At 35.5% G+C, this 26173-nt stretch overlaps 1 protein-coding gene across 8 annotated transcripts in view; it reads left to right on the top strand.

The window, feature by feature from the left end:
• The window catches only part of LOC108978818 (rapamycin-insensitive companion of mTOR), a 265251-nt gene that overhangs the window by 218907 nt on the left and 20171 nt on the right, over positions 1 to 26173 (top strand). For 2 of the 8 annotated variants that reach the window (XM_018927268.1, XM_018949556.1), the window contains exon 1: positions 1759 to 2907. The exons of 2 other annotated variants lie outside the window; for them this stretch is intronic. In XM_018927268.1, coding sequence (XP_018782813.1) covers positions 2859 to 2907 — 49 coding nt within the window. In that variant the 5' untranslated portion in view covers positions 1759 to 2858. Of the gene's footprint in view, positions 1 to 133; positions 249 to 284; positions 596 to 789; positions 879 to 1758; positions 2908 to 26173 lie in introns of those variants that run through there. 4 more of the 8 variants (XM_018949400.1, XM_018949474.1, XM_018927104.1 and 1 more) reach the window with 4 other exon arrangements.

Genomic DNA, 26173 nt, shown 5'->3' with positions numbered 1-26173 from the left:
TTATCGATAAGTCTAACGATTACTAAAATGAAGGTAATTTTTTGTTACTAGTCTGGCTTTATTGGTGTGGGAAACGTCAGGCAATGACCAATAAATGTCAAAAAGAACACTATTAGCAAAGACCTTCTGAGCGTACCGAGAAAAAGAAAACGTTGTGTATTATTTTACTTTTGTTTCTAATTAAATTAATGCGAAATAAGAATCTGGTGTATTTTATTTTTGTTAAAGTGATGAGCAAAAGTTTATCGGTGAGTTCAGTAAATATAAGGAATATATAAATTTCCATGTTGAAACATGAAAAGCGTATGGAAACTAGCGAGTGAGTGGAACGAGTGTGTCTGTCGATCCATACCGAGCGATTTCGTGAGGCATTGAAAAATTACACTATTCCGAAAAAAGTAAAATGGAATAAAAAATAATGCGCAAAATTATTGTATATAGAAACCGCGAGTAGTGTACAGTAAGAATGGCAAGATGTTAAATCAATGTGATGTATTAAAATTTCATAGTTATTAAAAGTGGTGGCTATGAGTATTTCAATATTTTAATAGTATTTTGAGTGATAAAGTGCAATATGAGTAAAGAAGGAAGAGAGGTAATAAATATGATGATTGAAGCGTATATAAAACAGTGGAAATAGAAGCGCACCAAAGAAGACGATATAGTGTAAAAATGTTATCGAAAAAGTTAATGTGGATGGCGTTAGGTATTGCAGCGCCCGCGCCGTCGCAGACGTCGTGTATGCTGCCTCATGTCATCATAAAGAGTAGTGCATTGCTGCGACATGGACTAGTTTATTATTCTTAATAACAAATAAGGGTAAATAACATAAGTAAAACAATTAAATGGAGATATTCTGCAACAGGAATTAAAAATTGGTAACGGTTAATTTGATATTTAAGTATACAGCAAAGTCAAGTGTGTTGTTTAATAGTGAAAATATAATGAATATTGTAGCGTGGAATATGCTGGTACTGCCGGTGTAGTGTTAAAGTGTATATAGTAAACGCGGTCGGCGTCGCGCCATACACAACGTTTACGTCGGCGTTGTCATGCGAATAGAAACAAAAGAAATCAATGGCTAAAGTTTACTCGCAGTGTGAGTAAGCGAGTCCGCTCTATTTTATTCCATGCCGGACACCGTGCGAGAGTTTGGCTATAAAAATTCTGATGTTGCCATCTTTTCTATTTACATGTAAATATTTTCAGTGATGGGTCAGTTGAAAATAGAAATTGGGAACCAAAAATAAAAAATAAAACACAAAAAATTTATAGATGAGCTACTTCTCATTCACAAAAATAATACTTCGTCGTTAAAAGTGTAAAAATATTATTTCAAATATATTAATGACAAGTTGATATGCATATGGCACATGTGATCTGTTTATAACTAAGTGGTAAATGACCTCGTATCTCGAGTAGTTGTCAAGGTTCAATCAACCATTTTGCAAAACAACCAAATATTCAGAAGTGTCAATGATATACATATGTACATACATTTTAATTTTTGTTGCTGATTTTATAGTAATCCATACTTTCTTCATATCCTTGTCAAGTTCCTTTACGAGTGTTCCTTACCAATGTAGTAGTAGAAAATACTCGCTATGCCCAAGAAATTTAACATTTATACTTTTTTAAATATTAAAGAATATTAACTTTACTTTAGCTTATTTTATTATTGTATTAATATATTTATTTATGTACATATTTTTAGGGCACGACCGCTTCCGAAACTACATAGGTTCATATTCAATATACTTCCCCTATTCCAAAATTGTGCATATAATATTTCTATACGTACATACATATGTACATACTACATAAGTCATAGTTTCCTCACTTTTCTATTTGCCATCTTATTTGCTCTAAACCGAGTTCCAATACTATCATTGCTGCCGCCTTTGAAGATATCGAGCTGCGAAAAGCATTGCATATGCAGGCATCTGGGCGGCATGTTGCAAGTGAAACGGTGCATTAGGTGCTTGCTATGTTACCACACGACTTTCTTTCGGTTCCTTCACAGTTGCGCTCTCGTTTTTGTAGTACTATATAGTTTTCACATTACTGAATGAATATAGAAGTGTAGTGGATGCTACAGTAAATTGTTCATTGTGGACTCTTCTGGTACATCACCAGACATTGTTGCATTGTAGAAATGTGTAGATACTAGGCGATGGGAAATATGCAAGCAATACGCAAAGTGAGCATGAGAATGTGCAAGTGAAAATATCAGATATGGTTAAAATGCACTTCATTTGTATTTTTCCAATGTTGGTTTTTTTTACTCTGTAGTTGTTCTATCAATATATTGCACGGCATCTGCTAATAATAACAGTGAATTGGTAAAAATCGAAAAGACATAAAGCAGTTTTAATAAGTAAAACTTCACTTGGGATAAGTTGCCTCGAAATATAGTTCTACACTATACCTTGAAAGAATAAAAAAAAAAAGAAGAAAATATGTGATAGAAAAGTGAAAGTATAGTACGTAAATATGTAAAAGAAAATATTTGACTTAAATGTAACAGGCATATTTTATGGCCCGCATCGAATACTACACAAATGACACGCCTCGATTGGCTATGCAGTTTTCGGTTGTGTGTTTTTTTTTTAGTATATTGGTTAAAGTGTTTATTACAGTGAAATATGGAAATTTACCGTTGAATCAAAGCAAATTTATAATTAAGTTAAAAAGTGTAAAATAAAACTCAACAATTATAAATTAAATGATTGTAAGTCGAATGTTTTTGCATACATATTTCACACTGGCAAAGCATATGTAGTGATAGCAACAATAACAACTTAAAATTACACTTCCTTAACATTTGCGGACACCGAGCGAAAGAAGTAGATGCAGTTATGGCCTCGATTTGGCGGTATCCGAATAGAACGAAGTACCGTGCTAAAGGTAGGTTCAAATACATTAAATAAAGATAAAAAGTAGTACAATTAGATGTATTTATTAGCTATTTATACCGCATGCTGAAATATATCTAAATAAACATATGTATGTATTTATTTTTTCCGTATCCGAGTTCATATACATATGTACGTTGTTAACTGTTACAAATTTTGTATGGCTCAAAGTATTTCCAATAGCCAATACGTACCAGCTGCTGTAGATTTCTTCTTTCTGGGTCGTCCTACGCTAGAATGCCCAAACCATTTGTTTTGCTGTAAATATTTTTTAGATTTAAACATGCTCATCGAGTATGAGACGATATCTTTCCTCTTGCTGATAACATGTATCTTGTTATCAATCCTTTAAGATTTTAAGCTGTGTGTGTGGGATTCTGCCTACATATTTAATTGGTTTTGATTGGAAGCATTAGATTTAGGCAAAACAGATTACATATACATACATATATTCAGTTTGCCAATTTTTATCACGCATCACTATACAGATCTAAAAAATTAATTTGCCAAATGCAGGATTTATATAMATACATACATATGTACATATTTAAAAAACTAAATTCGAAGCCTAAAAAGCTTACTGTTGGCATGAAATGTTGTTAATTGTAAATAAGAACTACCTTAATAAAACATACCTGCTCACACATGTTATCACATGAGTATATTACGGATCTCGATATTGTTTTGTTGGTGCATCGGTACTACATACATATATTGCATTGATGCACATTCACGTGCTCCATATGTAGTACCACCGACTAGTCAGTCTGCTTACAAATAATTGACTGCGCAATTGATGCGAATTTCTAAAACGCAAAAGAGCAAAGATATGAAGTCACTAACAATACTATGTAATGTAGATAATATCGTTAGACAGGTGGAAAATATGTATCACAAATGTACAAAAATACTTACATATGTACATACATATGTACTTATATATGTGCGTCAATAATGACGTTGTACATTCGCATTAATATTGCAAGAACAAAAAATATTTTGAGTGAAAACGGAAATTCCTATCGTTATGTAAAAACTGCCTTTGGGTTGCCTCTCTGAATTTTGGGATAATATTTGAAAGCAGTGATTATTACAAAAGTTGCCTCTATTTACCGTTCTTACTTGTCTCCTGAAAGCCATTATTATTAAAATTATTTAGACTGGATTGAATTTTTTACGAAAAAAGTTATTTCTCAATGGCTGCTAAAGCGAAGAGAGGTAGGTTATATTATTAGGTGTAAATACCGATTGGTAAAGAAAAATTGGTATGTTGAAATCTATATMATTTCGATGATGCCATGTAAGGCCACGAATTTCTAACTTTTATAAATACAAGGCCGATATTTTCATTATGCAACGCTTATAACAAACATTTTTTGTTACTTTTTTTTGTGAGCAGACCCGGACTTCCCAAACTAATTAAAATCAAATATGCAAGAGCTAACTTCGGTAATAACCGAACCTTCCACACTCTTGCAACTTGCAAGGATTGAAGTCAGGCAAGTACCATCACGTACATAAGGCTAATTAGTTATCTGGGGTCTAGGGCGAGTTTTTACCCGATTTTATTCATTTTAAGCACAAATATAAGAAAAACTCTCTCTCTCATTTTTATTAAGATAACTCCCATATTGGCCGATCTTCCGGTACCGAGAGTTTCGAAAAGCTGGATTGACCGATATTTACGGCAAAAAGTCAACTGAGCACTGGGTTCACAGATCTAATACATAGAGGCTTCAACATTTTTGATTCGATTTACGCAATATTTAGTCATAATGTTCCCACGATATACCTATGTATTATTTCATTCTTTATTTGTATACCCGAAAGCGAAAGTTTCAAATTGCATTTTCCAAATGAATTTAATAATTTGATGTTGTCAATTTTCAGTGGGTAATATAAAAATATCAGAGAAATACCAAATTTGATTGATATCGGTCGTGCCGGTCTTGAGATATTTGATTTCCCCAAAAAGTGGCAGAGCTACGCCAATCGTCCAATTTTGACGTCTACATTTAATCCCTCTCATACCATTTCGGAGGTAAAATTTAAGGTCTCTAAAGTATTTAGTTATTGATTTATCGCACTGTTAGTAATTTTTACATATGAAGATTGAGCAGGGTTATCATTCGATTTCATCCATTTTCACATATAATATTTGCATTTTCACATAGAATTTGGCCGTTATAGTTCTATCAAATATGTGTGTATATTAAATTTATTAGAGGGCGGGAACACGCCCACTTTTTAAAATTTTTTCGCCTATAGGCATCCTAAATATCGTTTTGTGGTCCATATGATGAGCTGCTGATTTTCAACTTTCATTATTTCCACTAAATATCTCAACATGTTCTGCAATGTGTGGTAAGAAAGTGGCAAAATCGATTTGAGCAAATGTTGCTCAAGTTATCTTACGTCGATACATTGAAGTCGCATTATTCTAAAAATAAATAAAGTGGCGAGCGTTTCTCACAAGAAAAAATACACAAAAATTGTTTTAGTCTTTTCGCAAATAGTATAACCTAATTATGCAGATAATTATGATCATCGTCTACGATTGACCTTAGCTGGTGAATAAACAACGTGCGAATTTTGGGTTTCATGCCGATTTTGTTGTGCAGATTCATTTTACTAATTAATGAGAAGTACATGAAGACTTAGCATTCAATTTTTATGTTGTGATAAATAAATAATGTCAAGAAGAAGATAATTTGTGTGTGAATGTCTGCTGAACGTATGTACGTAAATAGTCTGAATCTGTAATGCTTTTAGAAATTTTTGAATATCCTTAACTATATTTCTTCTCAAGTCAAGGAAAGTTATTGCTAGGTAAAATAAATATTGCCAATTAAGTGTTCGCTTGTGGAGGATTAATGTTGAAATCTTCTTTATAATTTTTTTTTTTAAATAAATATTTTTTTGTTTCATATCTTTGATGAAAATTGTGTAAAAATTTCAGTTCGATTGGAATAAAATTGACGAGATGTCTTTAGTGCTCTTCAGGCCTTAATACTAGGCCTGGAGTAGAGTACAAATTACGTGACCCAGGCTGTCAATTTACTACTGTGACAACAGCCTCTACAGCTCTGCATTCTGCCTTTAGTTGGGACACAACGTCGCCATTCTAGTCGAGTTGCCATCTAACGACTCAAACAGGCAACACACTCCCAATATGATCAGTCCTCCTAACCTTCATTCCGCTCCAATCCTCATGTTAGAAGCACTCAGCAACTTCTGGTTCCTCGCACAGCCTGTTCTGGGTGTCAAACCGCCATACGTTGGAAAGTCCCACCAGTTAAGTCTTGTACTGACTGTGTGTCGGAAGTCGTACTTTGCCGCCTTCTGCAGGAGTCTGCCCCACAACACCCCACAGTGGAGTCACTACTCATAGACACCCGCAACAAACCCCGAATACTACAATTCAATTGCAACGGACTAAAGAGTAAGATCGAGAAGACAGTTGCATTCATAAGCCGGGAACGTAAACCCATAACTGCCATTCAAGAAAGATCCAAGTTAAACAGCCGCTTAGATCTTCTGATTTGTGCAGGTTTCACCGTTATACGTATAGTTCGAGAGAGAGAAATAATGGTTGAGGTCTAGCCTTCATACTGCATAACACTGCTGTCGTCTCGTTGAAGGCGACTTTGACCGCAGGGATACTACCCTTGAATATCAGGATATAGCTATCTGGCGAGGCCGAGGTGCCGAACTCGAACTCGAAATATTTACTATACTATACATACATGGCCTTGTTACATTTTGTCTGATAATGGGTGAGCTACTTCATGGTGAAAATTCTATTACAGCGTGCTATACGATGGTTGGGGGATGAAACTGCCGGATCAGATAGACTATTTGACATTCTGCATGACAAATGACAAAGGCCAAAACATAATTATGGGCACTTGTAATAGCTCGCCTGACATTACCACATTACTAGTGGTGATCTGATAAATAGCAGAGCCTTACAACCAATGCTAACCATCGCATCGGACCATCTGCCCATAATTATCTCACCCGTGAAACATCCGGACTTTTTGTGAACAACCTGCGGACGTTTTTGCCTTGCTACACACTCAGCGATCATATTCTCGAAGTGGACAGAGTAATACAGACTAAACATTAAAGTCGGGCACGTTAAAATTCCGACTGTTAATAGTCCTAGAATTTTAGGTGCAAGATTTGACAGCCTATACTCCTTCACTCTTCTTACAACCGCGATAAAGCCGCAAAGTCGATAAGCGGCAGCTCATGGGGAGAAGACAAATAAATGTTATTGGCAATACATAAGGTAATCGGTCGGCCGGTCCTAAATATACGCCAAACCGATATGGTTACCTGGACACTGTGAAACGCAAACGAAGAAGCTTCAGACGTGTCTGAACATAATAGGATAAGAGAATTTTCCTTGACTACGTCGACGACATCGGACAGTACACCGATCAGACTTCGGGAGCAACTCACTTCAGACACGCACCGACCGCCATCCACAGAGCCTGCAATACCTTTAACGACCCCCTCTCCGAGATTGGCGTACTTGAAGTCAAATGACCACCTATTGCAGACGACAAACTTGAGTTGCCGCGAAAATCTAGAGTGGTCCTTTTGCATCTCTTTGCCCCATCGAAACAGCACGTTTTCTCGAACTGTCGTCAGATGACTTTGATGACAACCTACCTGGACTTTACCACCCAATCCCCTTACCAAGCGGTAGTTAGAAATCCACAAAATAATGGATTATATTAAAGTTGTTGTAATATAGAAAACATTCTGAAGATATCAACTGAACGTGTACATCAAATCATTCACGAATAATTTTGTATGAGAAAGCTTTGAGCAAAGTGAGTGCCGCGCGAGTGATTTGATCATTCGGAGCAGTGTTTGGAGATGTTAGATCGTAACAAACGCAATTTTTAGCGCCGATTATTGACAATGGATGAAATATGGCTTCCTTATTTCACTCCGAAATCCAATCCTTTTTTGAGTTTTGAGCAAAAATGTATCCAAAACCACCAGTGTAATAAATTGTTATTGTTTGGTTTCTACCAGTATTAAACCTAGTATATTTACACCAAATCAGGTACTCATTCGATTAGTATCGATAAAAAATAATGTCGACAGTGATTGTTGTGATTATTTTGGTAAACTGAACACTACTTTTTAATTCGTGTAAACATGATGAATGGGCTATAAATTACGCCTACGTGAACGTAGATAAGTTAGTTCAAAGTCCATTGTCGTTTCACTGGTACTTATTTTGATATCAAATAATCAAAGTCAAAATACGCCGCCTCAATAAAAAGTAGGATACCTTAAAATTTCAATAAGAAATAAATTTTTTCTTCACCAACATTTGTTTATAAACTGCGCAGCGGTGCGTCGCAATCATCTTATGTAGCTATTGGAATTCACACGACAGCACTAGCGTCAACGCCAGCGCCAGCGACCCTCCGCACGCACTTGACAGCGCTGCCGACGTATAATATGACTTAACTGACCAGCTGTTTGTTTGTGCTGGCTGCTCTCATTGTGGACGCAGTTTTTGATGGTTTCGTTTGGCATGGAAATTTCACAAATTTGCCAAGCAGCTCAAAATGCGTGTACTCGTGCAAATGAAACAGCGAATGGAACGCAAATCGAGTGAATATAATAATCATCAGGCAAAGCGAGAAATATTATTAAACGTACATAGTAAGGCATTAAAAAAGGCAAGGTGAAATAAAAACTAAATAAATAATATATTGCTAAAGATTAGACATATGTACATACATACATACATGCAAAATTGTGTTGTTATTGTACATACATATGTATGCATGTGCGAATGTACTTGCGTGAAAAATCTTTCAGACATATGTATATATATGTATTTTATGTAGTACTATGTTTATTTATGTAGTACTTTTATAATAAAATATACATACTTTGCAATTTTCATAGAATTAGGCAGCTCACCAAGATTACCAATCTTATTCCTATAAATAACTTTACAAGGGTTTAAATTTCTCTAAGTTTGGTCTAGAAAAAAGAAAGCTATTATTTTTCTAAAAAAAATGCTGTTATTGATTGTTGTTGTTGTTATTGTAGCGGCAGAATTCTGCAACAACACCAACAACAACAACAACAACAACAGAATTCTGCTGTTATTGATCTTTATAAACGGTGGTCAAGTTAGAATTGAGGATCAGTAAGGTTTTACTTTGTATTTGGTAGAATTTGCAGGAAGTCATAATCTATGAGCTCCTCACCTTTTGCAAAAGTCTAAATTCGGCCATCAGTAGGCCATACACATTGATAGTAATTATCGAAAATCTCTGGGAACTGGTTAGGGGATTCTTAGGCATCCAAATGACACCATGGATGGATTACTACCTGCTCTCATCTATAGCGATTGATTTTGTTATATATAGCTATTGAAAATGGACTGTCCAAGTTTTTTGCGGACGAGGTTTTCCGTGAAGTTGCAAACTTCACCTAAATCGGATCATTCCTCCCATGCTAAATAAAATCTTCGTAAAAATAATGTATTTATATTTATTTTTACTACACCTCCCACGTACATACTTATATACTTATGTATATATATTATATAATAGTATAATATTGATTGATGACGGAAACCTCTCGTGAACAAATATATTCCTATTGAGCTGTATCAGTTAAGACCAAGTTACGCAGTAACGCCATTACTCCGACTAACATCGTGACATCTTAGTAAAGAAATTATTTTGAGGGAACGAATATCAGATAGCTCCGACACTTAAGCTTCAGTAAAAAATTAGACTGAGAATTTTCTTCTTTCTACCGTACCTTTAAAATGATCACTCAAATGCATTATATCATCAGATATATGTACATGCTAGATACATCAGATATACCATGTATTTGACCCGGACTGATAAAATAAAAAAAAACTCATTTTAATATAAATCTTTATTATCACCTTCAAAATAGGCTACTGAGCCTTGTATTGGCCACAGATTAATTACATTTTTCATACATTTGTTATACGCCTCGGCTTGGATGGCGTTCAGTGTTTCACCGAATTTTGGTGTTTTCGGTTTATTCTTTAAGGTCTGGTTACTTATGCCTATTATCATAACTTCTTTTTTTTATAGGAAAATAAAAATTAATTATTTTCAATATTTAGAGTGTTGTTATTTACATATTGAAAATATAAAAAAAGATGTGTTTGAAAAAATTTAATACCTTATTACTATTATTATTGTCACTCGAATGTACGTGGGTGGCCCGGGTGATTTTGGCTCTGGATGTTATCTGAAATCAAATATTCTTCATTATTCTTAATCTATAGATCTGGTCGGAACTACTGAAGTTAGCAAAGAAAGGGTTGTAAAAAAAAAGTTAGGGGTGAACAAATGCTCGTTAGTACCGACGAGCGCTATAAATGTGTATAAAAGCCTGTTAAAATTAAAAAGTAATCGGCTCAGTAAAAAAAATTTAGGACCTGGACCGACCAGAAAAACAATGCTTTGAGAAAAACGCGTTTAATATTCGGTCGATCTTAAAAGTTGGACCCCGAGCGCTCTAGGAAACTCGTTATAACTCCGGAAATATTTTGAATTTCTGTCTGAAATTTTTACAGTATATTTTCAAGATATTGTACTTTAAAATTAAGTAAAAAAAAATTATTTCGATTTTTTGAACCTAAGTTACCTTAACCGTAGTTCGTTAGATCTATGTGTATCTATGCTCGTCATCTTTTCTGCAGAAGATTTAAGTGTTTTCGTACGAGTCTAACAGATGTGGAGAACCTCTGCCATATCTCTAACGCCAACACGGCCGTTTTCAAGTATTGTTTGTTTCTTTAATTTTTTCGCATACTCGCTTGAGACAAGCCTTCGACGAATTATGACCTTGACTGAATACTTCGTGACACTCACTTGTGTTAGTGATTATAAACTTTTTCCATGGTAAAAATCACTGGACAAAATTTTCGCAACCTAAACATGTGGTCCACTGCCGGTCCTTTTAAAGTCATTTAATTTATCTCTTTCCCCACTCTTATCCTTTGGAATAAGAAAACAATTACTCTAAGTTAGCCTTAAACCGAACTTTTTATTTTCTTACAATCTAGGGGTCAAATATGATTTTGTGATAAGAGTTGTTTGATTTAAGTCGTAGGATGTTAATACTGTTAGACATGTGCCCCAATTTCCGAATGCTTTTTGCAGCAATTGGGACCCTACAACCCGCGCATATTTTAATCCAAGGCGTAAATCGTATCTGGCTTTTCTGCGTACACAAGCGATTTCAAATAACTACACAAAAAATAGTTCCGCGGTGTTATAACGCACAATCTTGGAGATAACGCCACAGGTCCAAGTCGCGAGATAATGCTTTCGCCAAAAGTTTCTTCAACAAATTGATTATTTTATTGTCTAAAGGGTATGTAGCGTCGTCTTGTTGAAGCCAAAGATTGCCCACGTCAACATCTTCAAATTTAAGAGCGAAAGGGTCATTAAACATGTTTCTATAGTGTTCCCCATTGACCAGCAGTTTGTCCATAGACCGCACTAATCAATGAAATCAATGATTCTTGTGAAAATCGCGATCGGTGGCCGTCTCGTTTTGGGTTGATTCACCGAACGTGTGCCGTGCTTGATGATCATTCGGGTTCAATTCTCAATTCAATTCGGGTTGGATTTTGCTAGAAGTAAACGGTAATTCAGAATGTGATGTTGAATTTAGGATTAGAATTAAATGCAAAAATCTCAAAAACCATAAATCAGCGGCAACTACATCAGGGCTTATCCAGATGGTGGAAATTTTCCAAATCGACATTTTAATCTCAAATCTTACTAAATTGATAAAAACACATTATAAATCGTAGACGTGCGGGTGACATACTTTATTGCAATGTATATGACTGTCATCAGTTTGTGTATTGAATAGAAAAACTTCACAAAACAAAACGATGTGGGTCAAGTTTTGCGAATTTTTCGAGAACAATGTTATGATGCATGTGCCGCAACGCTAGACCGATCAATCTATCTTGAAGCAAGTTCGTCCTCAGGCAAGTTTTCATGCGGCGAAGTGTCGAAAAAGAAGGTTCAGAGCTCGCATTCGTCACAGGAAGTGTGCCGAATATTCGTAGAACTCTATGAGCTATGGGGTATAGCTATACGTCGTAGTTCTTCAATGTTTCCAGTGTCGGTAACGTGTCCTCTTTTGCTTCTGCAGTTTCACCTTTTAGCTTCAAATGTCGCACGACGTTGTCATTATCTAAAGGGCCTTTCAATCTATCTATTAAACAGTCAATAATATTTTCCATTTCTTTGGTTTTCAAAGCACATACTTTTTGTGGAAGCAGAAAGCACAGTTGAAATCCATCCAATACTTCTCTAGAAAAGCGCGTCTTCACATTTTCACCGAAGGTATCCAACAGAGGAATGTATGTTACACCGAGACCCTATAGTATTCTTCGCAAGAATCGCAGTTTCTTGATTCTTCTTCGCCAACTTTCAGTTCTGGCGTAATTTTTTTCGTGTCTGAATAAATGGATCAAAAATGTTCCTCAGCTTTTTGTCTTCGATTTTTGATCGTTACAAGCAACGTATTTATCATATTTGATGCCTTTGCTAGATCGATCGATTCTTTCTGAAGAATCACGCTGACATAATGAGTTAGAGATAGAATATCACAAAGGCGAAAAATCCCAATTATAAATTCAAATTTGCACACGGCTGCGATCCCCGCTTTTTTATACATACATATATATATCTGGATCTGTATGACCCATTTTAACCCCGAAATCGGGGAATGCTGTTCTAACATTTACCCAATTAGCGCCTCATTGCAAACAACCCGTCTAAAAAATCGTTAATTGGAATAAATGTAATTTTTGAGTCAGATCGCTCTGTGTTTTCATTTACCTAAATGTTATCGGTATCTGTTGACTAACTATCGACAACTGCTTAATTCGATCGTATGCATTTCTAAGCCTTTGCTGAACCGGAAAGCTGATTAATCTATGCTCGCAATACAAATTTTATATGATTTTACATTATATTTCTTTGATAAATCTATAAGTTGCAACATTTCGTCTCGTAAATTGAGAATTTATGTATCACATGTACAAATAACATTTATCACCTATTTTCATAACATAATTGGTCCGTTTACAACATTTTCCCCCAACTTTGAGTGAATGCTCAATTTAAATACAATAAATTATAAAAATAGGCACGTTCATAAACATGTAAAAATGTATTTTTAAGACGTTTGTCATTGCGACTAAATTTAAATGGTGGCACTTATCCGCCCCCAACGGCAATATCAACAAAATTAACAGCACTACACTACACAAAATAAATAAATAACATCTTTACATATTTGTCGCTAAAGCCCACTAAATGTAGCAACAAATATGCGTATTTGTACACTCGCACTCGCACTCGTGTCCGTATGTACATATGYATGTGCGTATGTGCACACGCGTATACTTGTAGGCCAAAAATAAATTGACATCGCATGCTATTTTGACGCACCGTTTAGTTCTGTTTTATGCCTCTTTGTTATTCACACATTCTTATGAGTATGTTAATTTATGCAAACACTTTTGTATTTATAACGTCATCATTTTGATAACCGTAGCGTATTTTAATATCGCACATACAAAATAAATATTTTCATTCGTTTGTACATCGCAAGTTCGAATTTCATGAATTTATTTTTAATTCACATGAATATATGCTAATAGCTATTAATATCGCATCTTTGTTGATGAATAGTGGAAAGCTAATGGAATTCGCATAACAAATGCATAATTATAATTATAATAATTACATTATATACAGCTCTGGCTAAAATAATAGAACGATGTCTCGGTTAGATGCAATTGGAAAGTTGTGATGGCTCTGTGGCCGTTCCCACAACAGTCGGTTCTACGTAACCGTAACGTACGCGGATTTTTAACCGGACCGGAATTCTGGCGCTGCTACAACAACAACCACATTGCTCTGTGGAAATGTACCCTGTACATCACTCCAAAAATATATATCTGTGCAACCTTGAAACGTCGTCAAAAACCCTTGACCGATAGTTGTGTTTCTTTTCCCATACAAAGTCTTGCCTTCGCATAAATGATATTTTATAGATTAAACTTCTTCTACCTTCTGACATGTCTGCCAATTAGACAATGACCTGTTAGCACTTTTAATAGAACTCCTGTGTAATTTTTTTAATAGTCGGCATGCGTGGACTATATTCCTTCAGCGGGACTCAGCTATAGTTATAACATGTTTGTCGATTAAATATCTACAAGTAGCCAGAGGCATATAAATTTCGTCTTTTTCGGAGTCCAATTTGAGAAGTGACGACATTGACATAGTTCAGCGAACTAAGAGACAACGACTACGCTCACTAGGTCATGTCATCCGAATGGATGAAAACACTTCAGCTTTGAGAGTATTCGACGCAGTAGCAGGGGGAAGCTGAGGAAGAGAAAGACCACCAGTCAGTTTAAAAAACTAGGTGGAGACGGATCTGGTTACACTTAGAATCCCCAATTTGCGCCAAAAAACGAAAAGGAGGAACGTCTGGCGCGTTGTTGTAAACATGACTATAACGGTGTCTACGCCAATAAAAAAAGAATAGTAATTGTGGGACCTGCTCTGGCTAGTTCATTTGCTATACAGTTGCCAGGGATATTGCTCTGTCCTCGAACCCATTGCAGGTTTATCGTGATATAGGAGGTTGGATCCACTAAGAGATCATTCACTATTTTTTTACCGTCATTAACAAACTCTAACAAACTTAAGTGATTTCAAAACCGCTTGGTTATCTGTATATATATTTACAGATAATATATGTAAATAAATTATTGGTTTTGAACACACTCTTTGTCAGAACAAGGGGGCTTTCCTTAACTGCTGGTGTCTAGTTTTGCTGAAAAGGCACCACCTCCCTCTCGATTATCTAGTTCGGATCCATCTGAATAGATTCATATCTCTGGGTCGCTGTCCACCTCGCCTCTTTTCCACTCTTCTCTGTAAAGAGAGAAAATATTGAGGATCGAATTTAAGTCAAATTCTATAGGAGTTCGAAAATTCGAGGTAATGGGTAGAAAAGATGAAGAAGGTGCATTTGGTGGAGATAAGTTCCAAGCTCGCAAAGCCGATTGATTCCATGGAACATAAACGATTTCCAAAGAACCCTTGTTGAGGTATTATAACCTAAATCTTGGTCAATAAAAATACCGATACAACAAAAATGAAAATCCCTTTAAATATCTGAGCTTAGCAACATTACATTCACCATAAAAAATTTTGAGAGAGAAAATACCTTATAAAATTATTGTGCCATGTCAAAATATACGAAGCATTCCTACGGGAACATGAGATGGCGCCTAAGACCACCAGAACTGACCAAGGCTAGAAAAGTAAATATGTAAATGGAAACTCACATACTATTTGTATATATTAATACTCGTATTACCATACGTACGTATGCATGTCTGTCTGTCCTATTGAAGTTGGCAGCAGGGCACTTGCTTTCATTCGGCGGTGCTGCTTTTTATATATTTTCTTTTCATTGTTTTATTCATTACTCCGTATAAACAAAAGTTCAAGTTTATTTCGTTTCCTTACTTGTAATTGTCAGATGTTACCAGTTTTTACTAGAAAGTGTTCCAGAACTATTCGGTATTTATTTATTATGTTCGAATATTGTTCAGTAATTTTACTGTTTTGCTGTGTAAGTGAAATAAAGTTTGGTAATGAAAGCTTTGTGAAATTTTGTAGAGTCATGTTTTAATATTTTAGTTTTTACTATCAACAAATTTGCAAAATAATAGCGATTTATGAGAGTAGTTGATATTTGTTATAGCTGGATTAGTTTCAGGAAACCTTTCTGACAGCAACAACAATTAAAAAATATGCTACCAAATTTTAAAGTAAATTTTTCTCAAAACCACTTCATCGATTAAAATAAAAATTTGAAAAAGAAGTAAAAAGTTATTATTTTTTGTTTTAACTTATTTCAAATTTATATTTTTGGTAATATTAAAGTTTATGTAAAAGAGACATAAAATAAAATTAAATTCGAACTTCAGAATGTGTGCAAATGCTGAGTCACATTTTGATCTCTAAATGGGTTTCATAATATATACTCGTTTTTCCTGAACAAATTGTATATACCCAAACTAGTCCCTCAAGTTTTGAGATATCATCCTGAATTTTGGAACAAGTCTTTTTCTTCCAAAGAAGCTGATTATTTGTCGAAACCGCCGATATCGGACCATCAAAGCATATAGCTGACATGCAAACTGAGTGGTCAAAACCAAGTTCTTATGTGAAATATTTTTGAATTAACAAAATATCTTCCAGATACATTTTTATTTGGCACATATTTTTTAGATCGCACCACTATGGCTTATACTATAAGTCCTGGTCATACCAACCTAATGGAAACTTTTTATTTCTGAAGGCTATTCCAGCTTGGGTGCAACGGAGATTAACGTTTTTTATGTTTTACTAAAGTTTTAGAGCATATAGTCGTGTTGATATACTTTGTTAAATATTTTATACTCAGGAAATAGTCACTAGAAGCCAGAACAAGAAGTAAAGATGCATGTGAAAGCAATTTGAAGTTCAATTCATATAATTTTGCCATCGTTTTCATAGATTTGATCCACGGCACATTATCTCGATTGTGCGCAAACCCGGCACATAGTTTGCCCAGACCTTTCGTACCCAGATATCCCTGAACATTATATGAAATATCTCTTTCAAAGACTTTACCGAAAATAAGAAATTTATATTTTTGGTAATAGGGAATCAAAAAATAATATTCTTTCATTTAGGTTTATCACACAGGGAAATTGTTATCGACAATGCTTGTTCTTGGTTAGAGTATTCCACGGCCTCACAGTTATTATTGCATTGAAATTGGATATACTTACTTATAAAAGCATTTCCCCTTAACTTTTTTAAAGGATTACTTGCATACACTTGTTAAGTCTGAAAAAAAGTTTTTTTTAAAGAGGTATTTTATTTGGTAGTTTTGGAAAAATCGATATTTGCTTAGCTCATTCCGATCCACGAGTTTATATATATACATTTTTGTCTAATAAAAAGTTTGCAGTGATAACTCAAGATAACTGATTCAATTATCATGCAATTTTTTCTGGCGTTTTTGTATATGATTATATGTTTTTACAATGATCTAGCCGCTTTTTAATCAAAAGTCGATTTTTGGCAGGCCAGAAATTACCAAAATTTGGCGTAAAATTAAACTTTTTTTATACGCTGTCTTTTTGTAATTTAATTATTATTTATTTTTTTTTGATCTAGGGGTATTGTACGATGAATACTTTCTTGTTTAACCTTTTTAGGACCTTTTTTCTCCGTCGGTGATCTCGTATAACTCAAAAGAATTACTTTATTCAAAATTTCACAGAATATTCTTGAAACGTATACATCCCTGAAAACAATTGTCGTTTTTAGCCTTTTACAGTAGGTTTTCAAAATATTTTTTGAACATTCATCCACTTGCTGAAATCAAATTTCATCGGTTAGTATTTGAGTATAGTATAATAGGACGTTATCAATAGAATGAAACAAAAAAAAAAAAAAAATTGTCACAGTTGCAAACAAAACAGTATGACCTCAGGTCTAATTATACCCTCAACAGGGTATATTCAGTTTGTCACGAAGTTTGTAACACCCAGAAGGAAGCGTTGGAAACTCTCTAAAGTGTATATATAAATGATCAGTATGTTGAGCTGAGTCAATTTAGCCATGTCCGTCTGTCTGTCTGTCCGCCCGTCTGTATATATACGAACTAGTCCCTCAGTTTTTAAGATATCGTTTTGAAATTTTGTAATCGTCGTTTTCTCATATATCGGAACGGCCGATATCGGACCACTATAACATATAGCTGCCATACAAACTGAACGATCGGAATCAAGTTCTTGTATGAACAACTTTCACATTTGACAAGATCTATTCACGAAATTTGGTATGCATTATTTTCTAAAGCAACAATGTAATCTCCGAAGAAATTGTTCAGATCGGTTAACTATAGCATATAACTGCCATACAAGCTGAATTATCGGAATCAAATGCTTGTATGGGAAACTTACTTATTTGGCAATATATCTTCACGAAATTTTGGTTTGAGTTATTGCTCATAGAAATAATGTAATCTCCGAAGAAATTGTTYAGATCGGYTAACTATAGCATATAGCTGCCATACAAACCGAATGATCGGAATCAAGTTCTTGTATGAATAACTTTCGCATTTGACATAATCTCCAAACAAAAAAAAAAAATAAATTGTTGAGATCCGAGTACTTAAACAATATGTAACTTCCATACAAACTGGACACATAGCTACTAAAAGAAATACACCTGTGAATGGTATATTAGCTTCGGTGCAGTTGAAGTCAACGTTTTTTCTTGTTTTTGCCAAAAATTGCATTTTAAAACTTTGTTGCAATCGAAAATGGCCTGACGATGAAGAAGATGTTTCTTGAAAATTAATCTCAAATCTACATAAAAATTAAATTCTTCTTCTTCTTATTTGGCGTCGATACCGCTTACGCGATTATAGCTGAGTTAACAACAGCGCGCCAGTAGTTTCTTCTTTTCGCTACGTGGCGCCAATTGGATATTCCAAGCGTAGCCAGGTCCTTCTCCACCTGGTCCTTCCAACGGAGTGGGGGTCTTCCTCTGCTTCCCCCGGCGGTTACAGCGTCGAATACTTTCAAAGCTGGAGTGTTTTCGTCCATTCGGACAACATGACCTACGAACTGTGTAAATGTCGGCATATATCTCATACAGCTCATCGTTCCATAGAATGTGTTTTTCTATCCATTTCAAGATACATAATTGCATTCCCAGAAATGGATTGTTGGGTGCGGATTGTTGTATTGCAGCAGGCAGGAAGTGCCGTCGCCATCAATAGCGAGCGTTGTAATGCGATTGTAATATTGACCGTCTGTTTCCTTCCAAGTTCGCTTAAATCGACATGGACGATCTCTGCCCTATTTCCAATATGGTGGTGTGCCACATCATGTTTCATGTCTAAATGTGAACACATTGCGTACAAAGTTTGTGGACTCGTTAATTTGGAGTAATGCCTAAGTGAAATGGCCACCCAAGTTCATGTGATTCTTTGGATTACACTCTCTAGTAGTACTAAAAAGTCTTGCGGTATTTTTTTTATTGAATTTTCAATTGTTCATAAAATTTTTTTTGATGACTCATGCCCAGCTCTTGACCGATGCTACGGCTGCTACTATGTCGGTCTCTTTGGACCAATTCAGCGATTTTATCGCAATTTTCGACGACAGGCCTTCTGGAGCGTGGCGCATCTTCGACCACCTCTACACCAGAACGAAAACGTTGAAACCATCGTTGTGCGGTGGAAATGGAAACTGTATCGGGTCCATAAACTGCACAAATTTTACGAGTATTGGCGGCTTGAGATGTATTTTTGCCTTTATCGTAGTAGTACTGTAAAATATGCCGTATTTTCTCTTTATTTTGCTCCATGTTTGCGACGCTATAACTCACGAATGACTTAAAAGAAACGACTATCAATCAAGCACGTATTAGCGCGTGAAATGAGCTCTCCAAAAAGGAGAAAAATTCTACATTTAACAAAATAACGGCCTCTAAACAGATGTTGTTTTCTGTGATAACATTGTATACTTAAGAGTGGCTTCAAAATAGTAAGACTGGCTTAAAGTATCGAAATTATTCTCAAAAATATTAATGCTTTGATCATTATCTGTCAAATATTTGTAAGAAGTTCGTGTCATAGTTTTCCTAACCGACTCTTTTTCAATCTTTTTTTTTTAAATACACCCTTATCTCCAAAATTATTTGTTTTTCAACTTTTAATTTTGTGAGAAGGTTCCCAAATATATGTATGTTCGATATAAAGGGTGATCCATTTCGAATTTCCTTACTTTTTTTCTTAAAGAAAAAACAGAGAGACTTCAAATTTAATGTGAAATGTTTATTATCATTTGAAAGAACATTTTTTGAATATTTCATTCATTTATCTCATTCAAATTTTGGCCGCGGCTACGTCTCAGGTGGTACATCCGTTGAAACCAATTTTTGATGACTCGTTCGAGCACTGGTAACTGACGAATGACACGAGTGTTGTTTTGCTAAAATACCTGAATTGAAGCGGGATTAACCGCATAGACTTTAGACTTTACGTATTCCTACATAAAAAGTCTAACGGTGTGATACTCGTATCACACGATCTTGGTGGTGAATCGACCGGCCCAAAACGTGAAATTATCTGCTCACCGAAGTGTTCTCTCAATAAATCCATTGATTGATGCGATGTGTGGGAAGTAACGCCGTCTTGTTGAAACCAATTGTCACCGAGATCTCGAGCTTCAATTTCAGGCATCGAATAGACGGTTATCATGGCGCGATATCTGGATGAAATGATAGCTCTTGAAATTATTCAAGTTGCTCTTCGTTCCATATGTCAGTCCGAGTTGCTGCGAATAGCGCCAGATCGACCTTCCGCGGTCTTTGGGTACACTCTCAGCTAGTACTGCTATATTTTATTCAATGCGAAGTGGACGTGGTTTTCTCGGCCGAATATTATCCAATAATGAATGCTGGGTCTGAAGATGGGTGAAGGAATTACAAATAGAACGCTCAGTAGGCCGATTATCTTGACCTTAAGTTATCGTAATAAAGTTGAATGATTTGTATATAAGCGTTGTTCAGAAGTCTGATGAAATGCCAAACAATTCTAAATAAAATTAACATGACTGCTTGATACTACTCACGCGATATCTACTAAAATAAACATATTGAAAAAAGTAAATCTACTTGGATCACCCGTTATATGCAAAACAAAAAGTGGATAACCCCTTAAACCTTGCCTTTCTTAGTACTCGTTGGGGGGTGAATGTATGAAATGTTTTTTACTAGTGTAGTGCTGCCATCTTATTGTTTTCAAATAAATAAATATTTCACAGGAAATGACCCTTACTCTTATATAGTACTATATATACTTAACATATAGAATAAAAGCATAATGTCATATAATAAAAAAAGTAATAAAAATTTATAATACCTCATGATAATGTATAAATATTTCATATGCATACAGTTCTACATATAAAAACAAAATTAAACTTTACATGTGTATTTCTATGTTTTATAGCTGTATACATAAATCAGAGGAAGTCAATAAATATTTAATACAATTTTTTGCCAAATCATTCATTGTTAAATCCGCTTTTGTCTGCTTTCTTGAAACGTATAGCTTTACATTGTATTGTTCTTTTTGTCGAAGCCGATTTTTTATGTGATTGAATGACGATCGCGCACGTTTTTTGACGCATGAGAATTCACATCAGTGTATGTACAGTTGTGTGCGTGTACATGAATGCAGTGCTTGCAGCAGCAACTAGTATAATTTCACCAATAAATTTTGCGAAATTTCTCAAATGCTGGCGTCTTAAATCAATCAAACCGACTTTATACGTACATACGCCCATTTATATGCTAATAAACATATGTATATACATTTCCTATTTCTTTATACTTATGTATGTATGGGCATTTAATATTACGACTTAAGTTCGCCAATATTTGTTTGTGGAAAAAATTATTATCAGCAATCGCAGACTTAATTGTTCATTCATTCATTCATTCATATGTTTGTTCCGTTGGACATGAATGAATACTCGTATATATGGATCTTATTATCGGAGTAGCGAAAAATTACGGTAGCGTGATATTTCACTTATACATACATACATATATATATGTATATAAATACAATTTGTATATATTGTCATCTGCCGAGCATATTAATTGGTATAAGATTTGAAGTCAAAGTTTCGGAAGCCGAGAAGATAAAAAAATCGTTGTTGTTTTCAAGTTGTTCCAAGGCAAAATCAGCAAATTTACGACGGTTACGGTGGTCCAATGGCTTCAGCTCTTGAGTGAGAATAATTTTTTACAGATACAAGCCCAACTCTTTTTTCAAAATCCGCCAGGTAGCGGTTTGAGACAGTCCCAATTCTTGAGAACGTCTTGGAATCGACAAATCGGTATTCAGCAACACTTGGCTGAACGGCAGTAATCCTTTCATTACTTCGAGCGCTTCTTGAAAATCGACGAAAAGAAGCTAGCACAGGTGGATGACTACTACGACCATTAACGATTATTTTGATAATGAAATTGAATAATTTGTTAACGTTGTTCTTGCGTATATGCTTCAATGATGAAATTCTAAACATTACTAAACAAAAAAAATATACATTCTATTACATATTAAAAATTGCCGAGATGATTAAAAATCATATCATCCCTTTTGGAAAACACCATATAAGATATAAGAGTTAGGCGTCTTCGATCCGACATTTTGCTACTAGCTTTATCTGGAAAAATACCATACGAAACCACAAAAAGAGTTATCTATTTAGATACCTCGTTGAAGTAGTAAAATCTCCTTCTATTCCATTTCTTTTTGATTATGCCAGTATATTTGATTTATGCCAGTTGTTTATTCGATTTGACACTACTTATATTTTACTGAATCGTAGGCAGTTATTGTGGGCTACTGGGACTTTCCTTTCTAGAATTATTTATGTATATATATGCACATATGTATATATTTGAATGTCTTCGGGAACAATACTCGCACAAATATAGATCTCAAAAATTCCAAAAACAGTTTAGAGGATTGGATTTTACCTAATTTTTTAGATTAATATAAGCATACAAACCACAAATTGCGAAGTCAATGGCCAGGGAAAGATTTAATTTTTTTTGTAATCTTTATTCTTCAACATGGTGGCAACTCTGCCGATATTGCTAATCAATTCGTTAACGCATTTGTTGATTTCTTTTCTGTCACTTCTTTTCTTTACTCACAGTGATTATCTGCCACAAAAGCAATAAATTTTACTATTTGTTTTGTATTGTTTAACTTAATTAAACAGTTCAGACGTTTGAATGGTGAAAATTTGAGCGAAAAATCATCAATGGAATTAAATGGGTTATCAAGCTTTCGAAATCGCAAAGTTCACACCAGTCTTGTTTTGGTAATAAGACTCAACAGACGTAATACCCTTCATAGGTACATTTTTATAACATCAGAGCTGCTAAAACGACTTAAATATAAAAACGTAACCAGCCAACGGTTGTCATCCAATGGAAAACGGAACGGAAAACATATCCTTTATGAAGATCTTTATATTGATTTTGCTAGTTTAGTTAGTTAGTATATATGTAGCTACACTATAGTGGTCCGAACTGTACAAAATTTGGAGATTGTAACAAAAAAAGTTTTTCATAGAAGTACTTGAGCTGGATCAGTCAGTTGTATGGCAACTATATACTATAGCGATTTGCTAGCGGTGAAACCGATAGGAATTAAAGGTTATGTGTAATCATAACGATTTTCTGTTCCATGTCGCCGAACCGGCAGTTTGCGCAAGCGACTATGCACATGTTGAACAAGTCCTTCCTGAGCCTGCTTTGTCCTGTATAGAGCGCACATGGAGGCGAAATTGATTATGAGGAGGTTGATTATTTCCTTAAACCTTGCAAGGTTGTACCCTCCCAAAAGCAGCTTAGCATGGCGCATTCTTGGTGCCTGGAGCCAATGCTGTTGTCTCCCCATTCTCTCCTACTTGCGAAGTAGCTCCTCAAGAGTGTGGAACTCCACTGCAAAGGATGGTTCCATCATCCTGGACGCCGCCGCAGAGTGGGCTAGTTCGTCGTTCTTACTTACTTACTTATCTATCATAATCAAAACCTATTGCCACTGGTCTTAATCCCAGATAAAAACCATTCTCTTTAAGGCCGTTTATTTATTTTATATTTTTCTAAAAATATTCTAAAATAAGTAAAATTACATGACATCACATTCATCTGTGAAATAAATAAGTTATTAGGTCGCGAAAACTGCTCGCTCATTGCAATGAAAATTTAGTTCTGACGGTTCTCAATTTCGTATGATGCAATCGTGTGCGCAAATGTCTGCATCGATTGGTGGTCCTACCTCAATGGCTTTTATCTTGCGCACACGCCTTTCTGCTCGTTATTGTGATGAATGCAAAAACAAAAATAAAACTCGAACGCTTCTGTTTTGGTTGCTGGTCTTCGGTACTTTTTAGCGCTTTATAAACACTCGTTCACCTATGTTGTTGTTGCTGTTGTTTTGGTTGCTTGCACTTTTGGGTTGCATTTCGTCTCGCTGCATATTCATATTTGCAGTTGTGTGTCTGTGTGAATGTGTGGTGTCGTAGGCATGCGCGTATTTGTAGAACTCGTCGCAACGTAAGCTTTTACACACACACATACGTATGCTATGCCCTTCGGTTTTTTGCGGCTGCATGTGTTTATCCTTTCATCCTTTTTGTGCTTTTCATGCGGTAATGTGATGCTTGATTGGTACTCCAGTTTCGACACTTCGTTTGCTTGTTAATTTTGCATTAGGTCAGTTTCTTTGTCTCCCGGTCTGAAACTTGTGGAACGCATGCAGCTAAGGGTAACTTGTGTATTGCTCACTTTACAGTGTTTTGCAAAGGTTTCCTAATTTTTATACCCTTATCAAGGTATATCAAGTTTGTATCATCCAGATGGAAACGTCGGGAGTCCTATACTTTGTATGCATATATGTGTATAAATGATCAGAATGGCATGCTGAATCTATTTAGTCATACACGTCTGTCTTTATATAAGCGAGCTAGTCCTTCAGATTTCGAGATATCGGTCTGACATTTTCCACACGTTCTTTTCTTCCCGAAAAACTGCTCATTTCTCGGAACTGCCATTATCAGATCAAACTATCCAAATCAATTTCTTGTTTGGAATTTTTTTTTTATTTGTGAAGGGTATTGCAGTTTCGGTACATCTTTTTCTTGTTACTTGTTTACAATAAAAGCCTCTCCCTACGTGACAATTTTATTGTATTTGAGACATTGCTTAGAGTTTCGTTTTCCAAAATGACACAGATCTATTCCTGCTCCTTAGATCCGAATAAAAAGATACTTAGTGAGTGATTGTTGTAGTTTAAGACCTGGAAAATTCTGCGATCGTGTTGTTCTGCGCATGATTTTCCTTGCGAAATTCAAAATAGATCTCCATTCGGTTATTTACATCGCTGCGTTTGCTAAGAGACCTAACAGTACGAATTCTGAATTTTTGCGGGCTATTTCGATTGCGTTCTTGTGTTACGTTGGTGTTATATACTTTACTTATTCTGACAAGGTAGGACATTTTGAATGTTTAGTTAATTTTTGGCAGCTCTTATACTTGGTTGCGTTTTGGTTCGATCAAAAGCAACATCGCGTTGACGCTGTTCGGGAGATGTTGGACTCAGTGCGCGAGGATCCAGATCTTCTCAGAACAAGGTTGTTAGGAGTGTAATATTATATGTTTGGGGGTGATTACTTTGAAGATTTTTGAACTACTTGTCGGTATTCCGAAATCGTGAACCATGTAACGAGTTTTTCGATAAGAGCGTTACAAAAGGTTTGGGTTCTTTATTCCCGTGAAAGTACATTCCATGCCAATATGTATGGAATTCGWTCTCTTTTGATTTTCATGGCCACCACGGGCATGCTTGCAGCAGTCCAGACACTGAACCCAATTTTCGAAGGATTTCATAAATCGGCCGATACTGCTGCAATTTCACATTCTATATTCGTATGAAGTTCATCAATCGTCATTGAATTGTGGGCATATAGTTACCTTAACCAAGGCGGCCAATTGACTGGCCATTTCGTGAAATAACACGTTCACCAAACTTGTTTTTCAATAAATCGATTGTGACATTCGCTGTTTGGAAAAACCACATATTGTCCAAGTCCGCCGGCACTCATAGAGTAAGTGTGGATTGCTGCCTGATCAATAATATTATATTTTTACTTATTGACGGAGTTATTCAGCCAGAAATGTTCCTCATCGGCGAACATAAGACGATTCTGGTTATTCGTTTTTCAAAACTACTTTGGTATTCGACACTAGCGATCATATGCTATGAAATAAAAAGTGGCAAGCTCCGACAATGACGAATTTATTCTACGAGGTAAGCTGATGGCCTTAGTTGCAATTTTGTATCAAATTCTGTGTGAAAAACGAAATTAAGTGCGCGGATGCATTCCGAATVTTGACTGTGGCATACGGWGAAGCTACCTTGGACCGAAGCAACGTTTATCGGTGGTACAAAATGTTCTCAGAAGGCCGAGAAGATGTGACAAAAATCGGCTTTTCAACCACGATAACGCCCCT

The sequence above is a fragment of the Bactrocera latifrons genome, unplaced genomic scaffold (genome assembly GCF_001853355.1).
Source record: "Bactrocera latifrons isolate USDA-ARS-PBARC rearing strain unplaced genomic scaffold, ASM185335v1 scaffold_0, whole genome shotgun sequence".
Taxonomy (NCBI): Eukaryota; Metazoa; Arthropoda; class Insecta; order Diptera; family Tephritidae; genus Bactrocera; species Bactrocera latifrons.
Note: the sequence above shows the minus strand (reverse complement) of the source record. Positions and strands in the feature narration are given on the sequence as shown.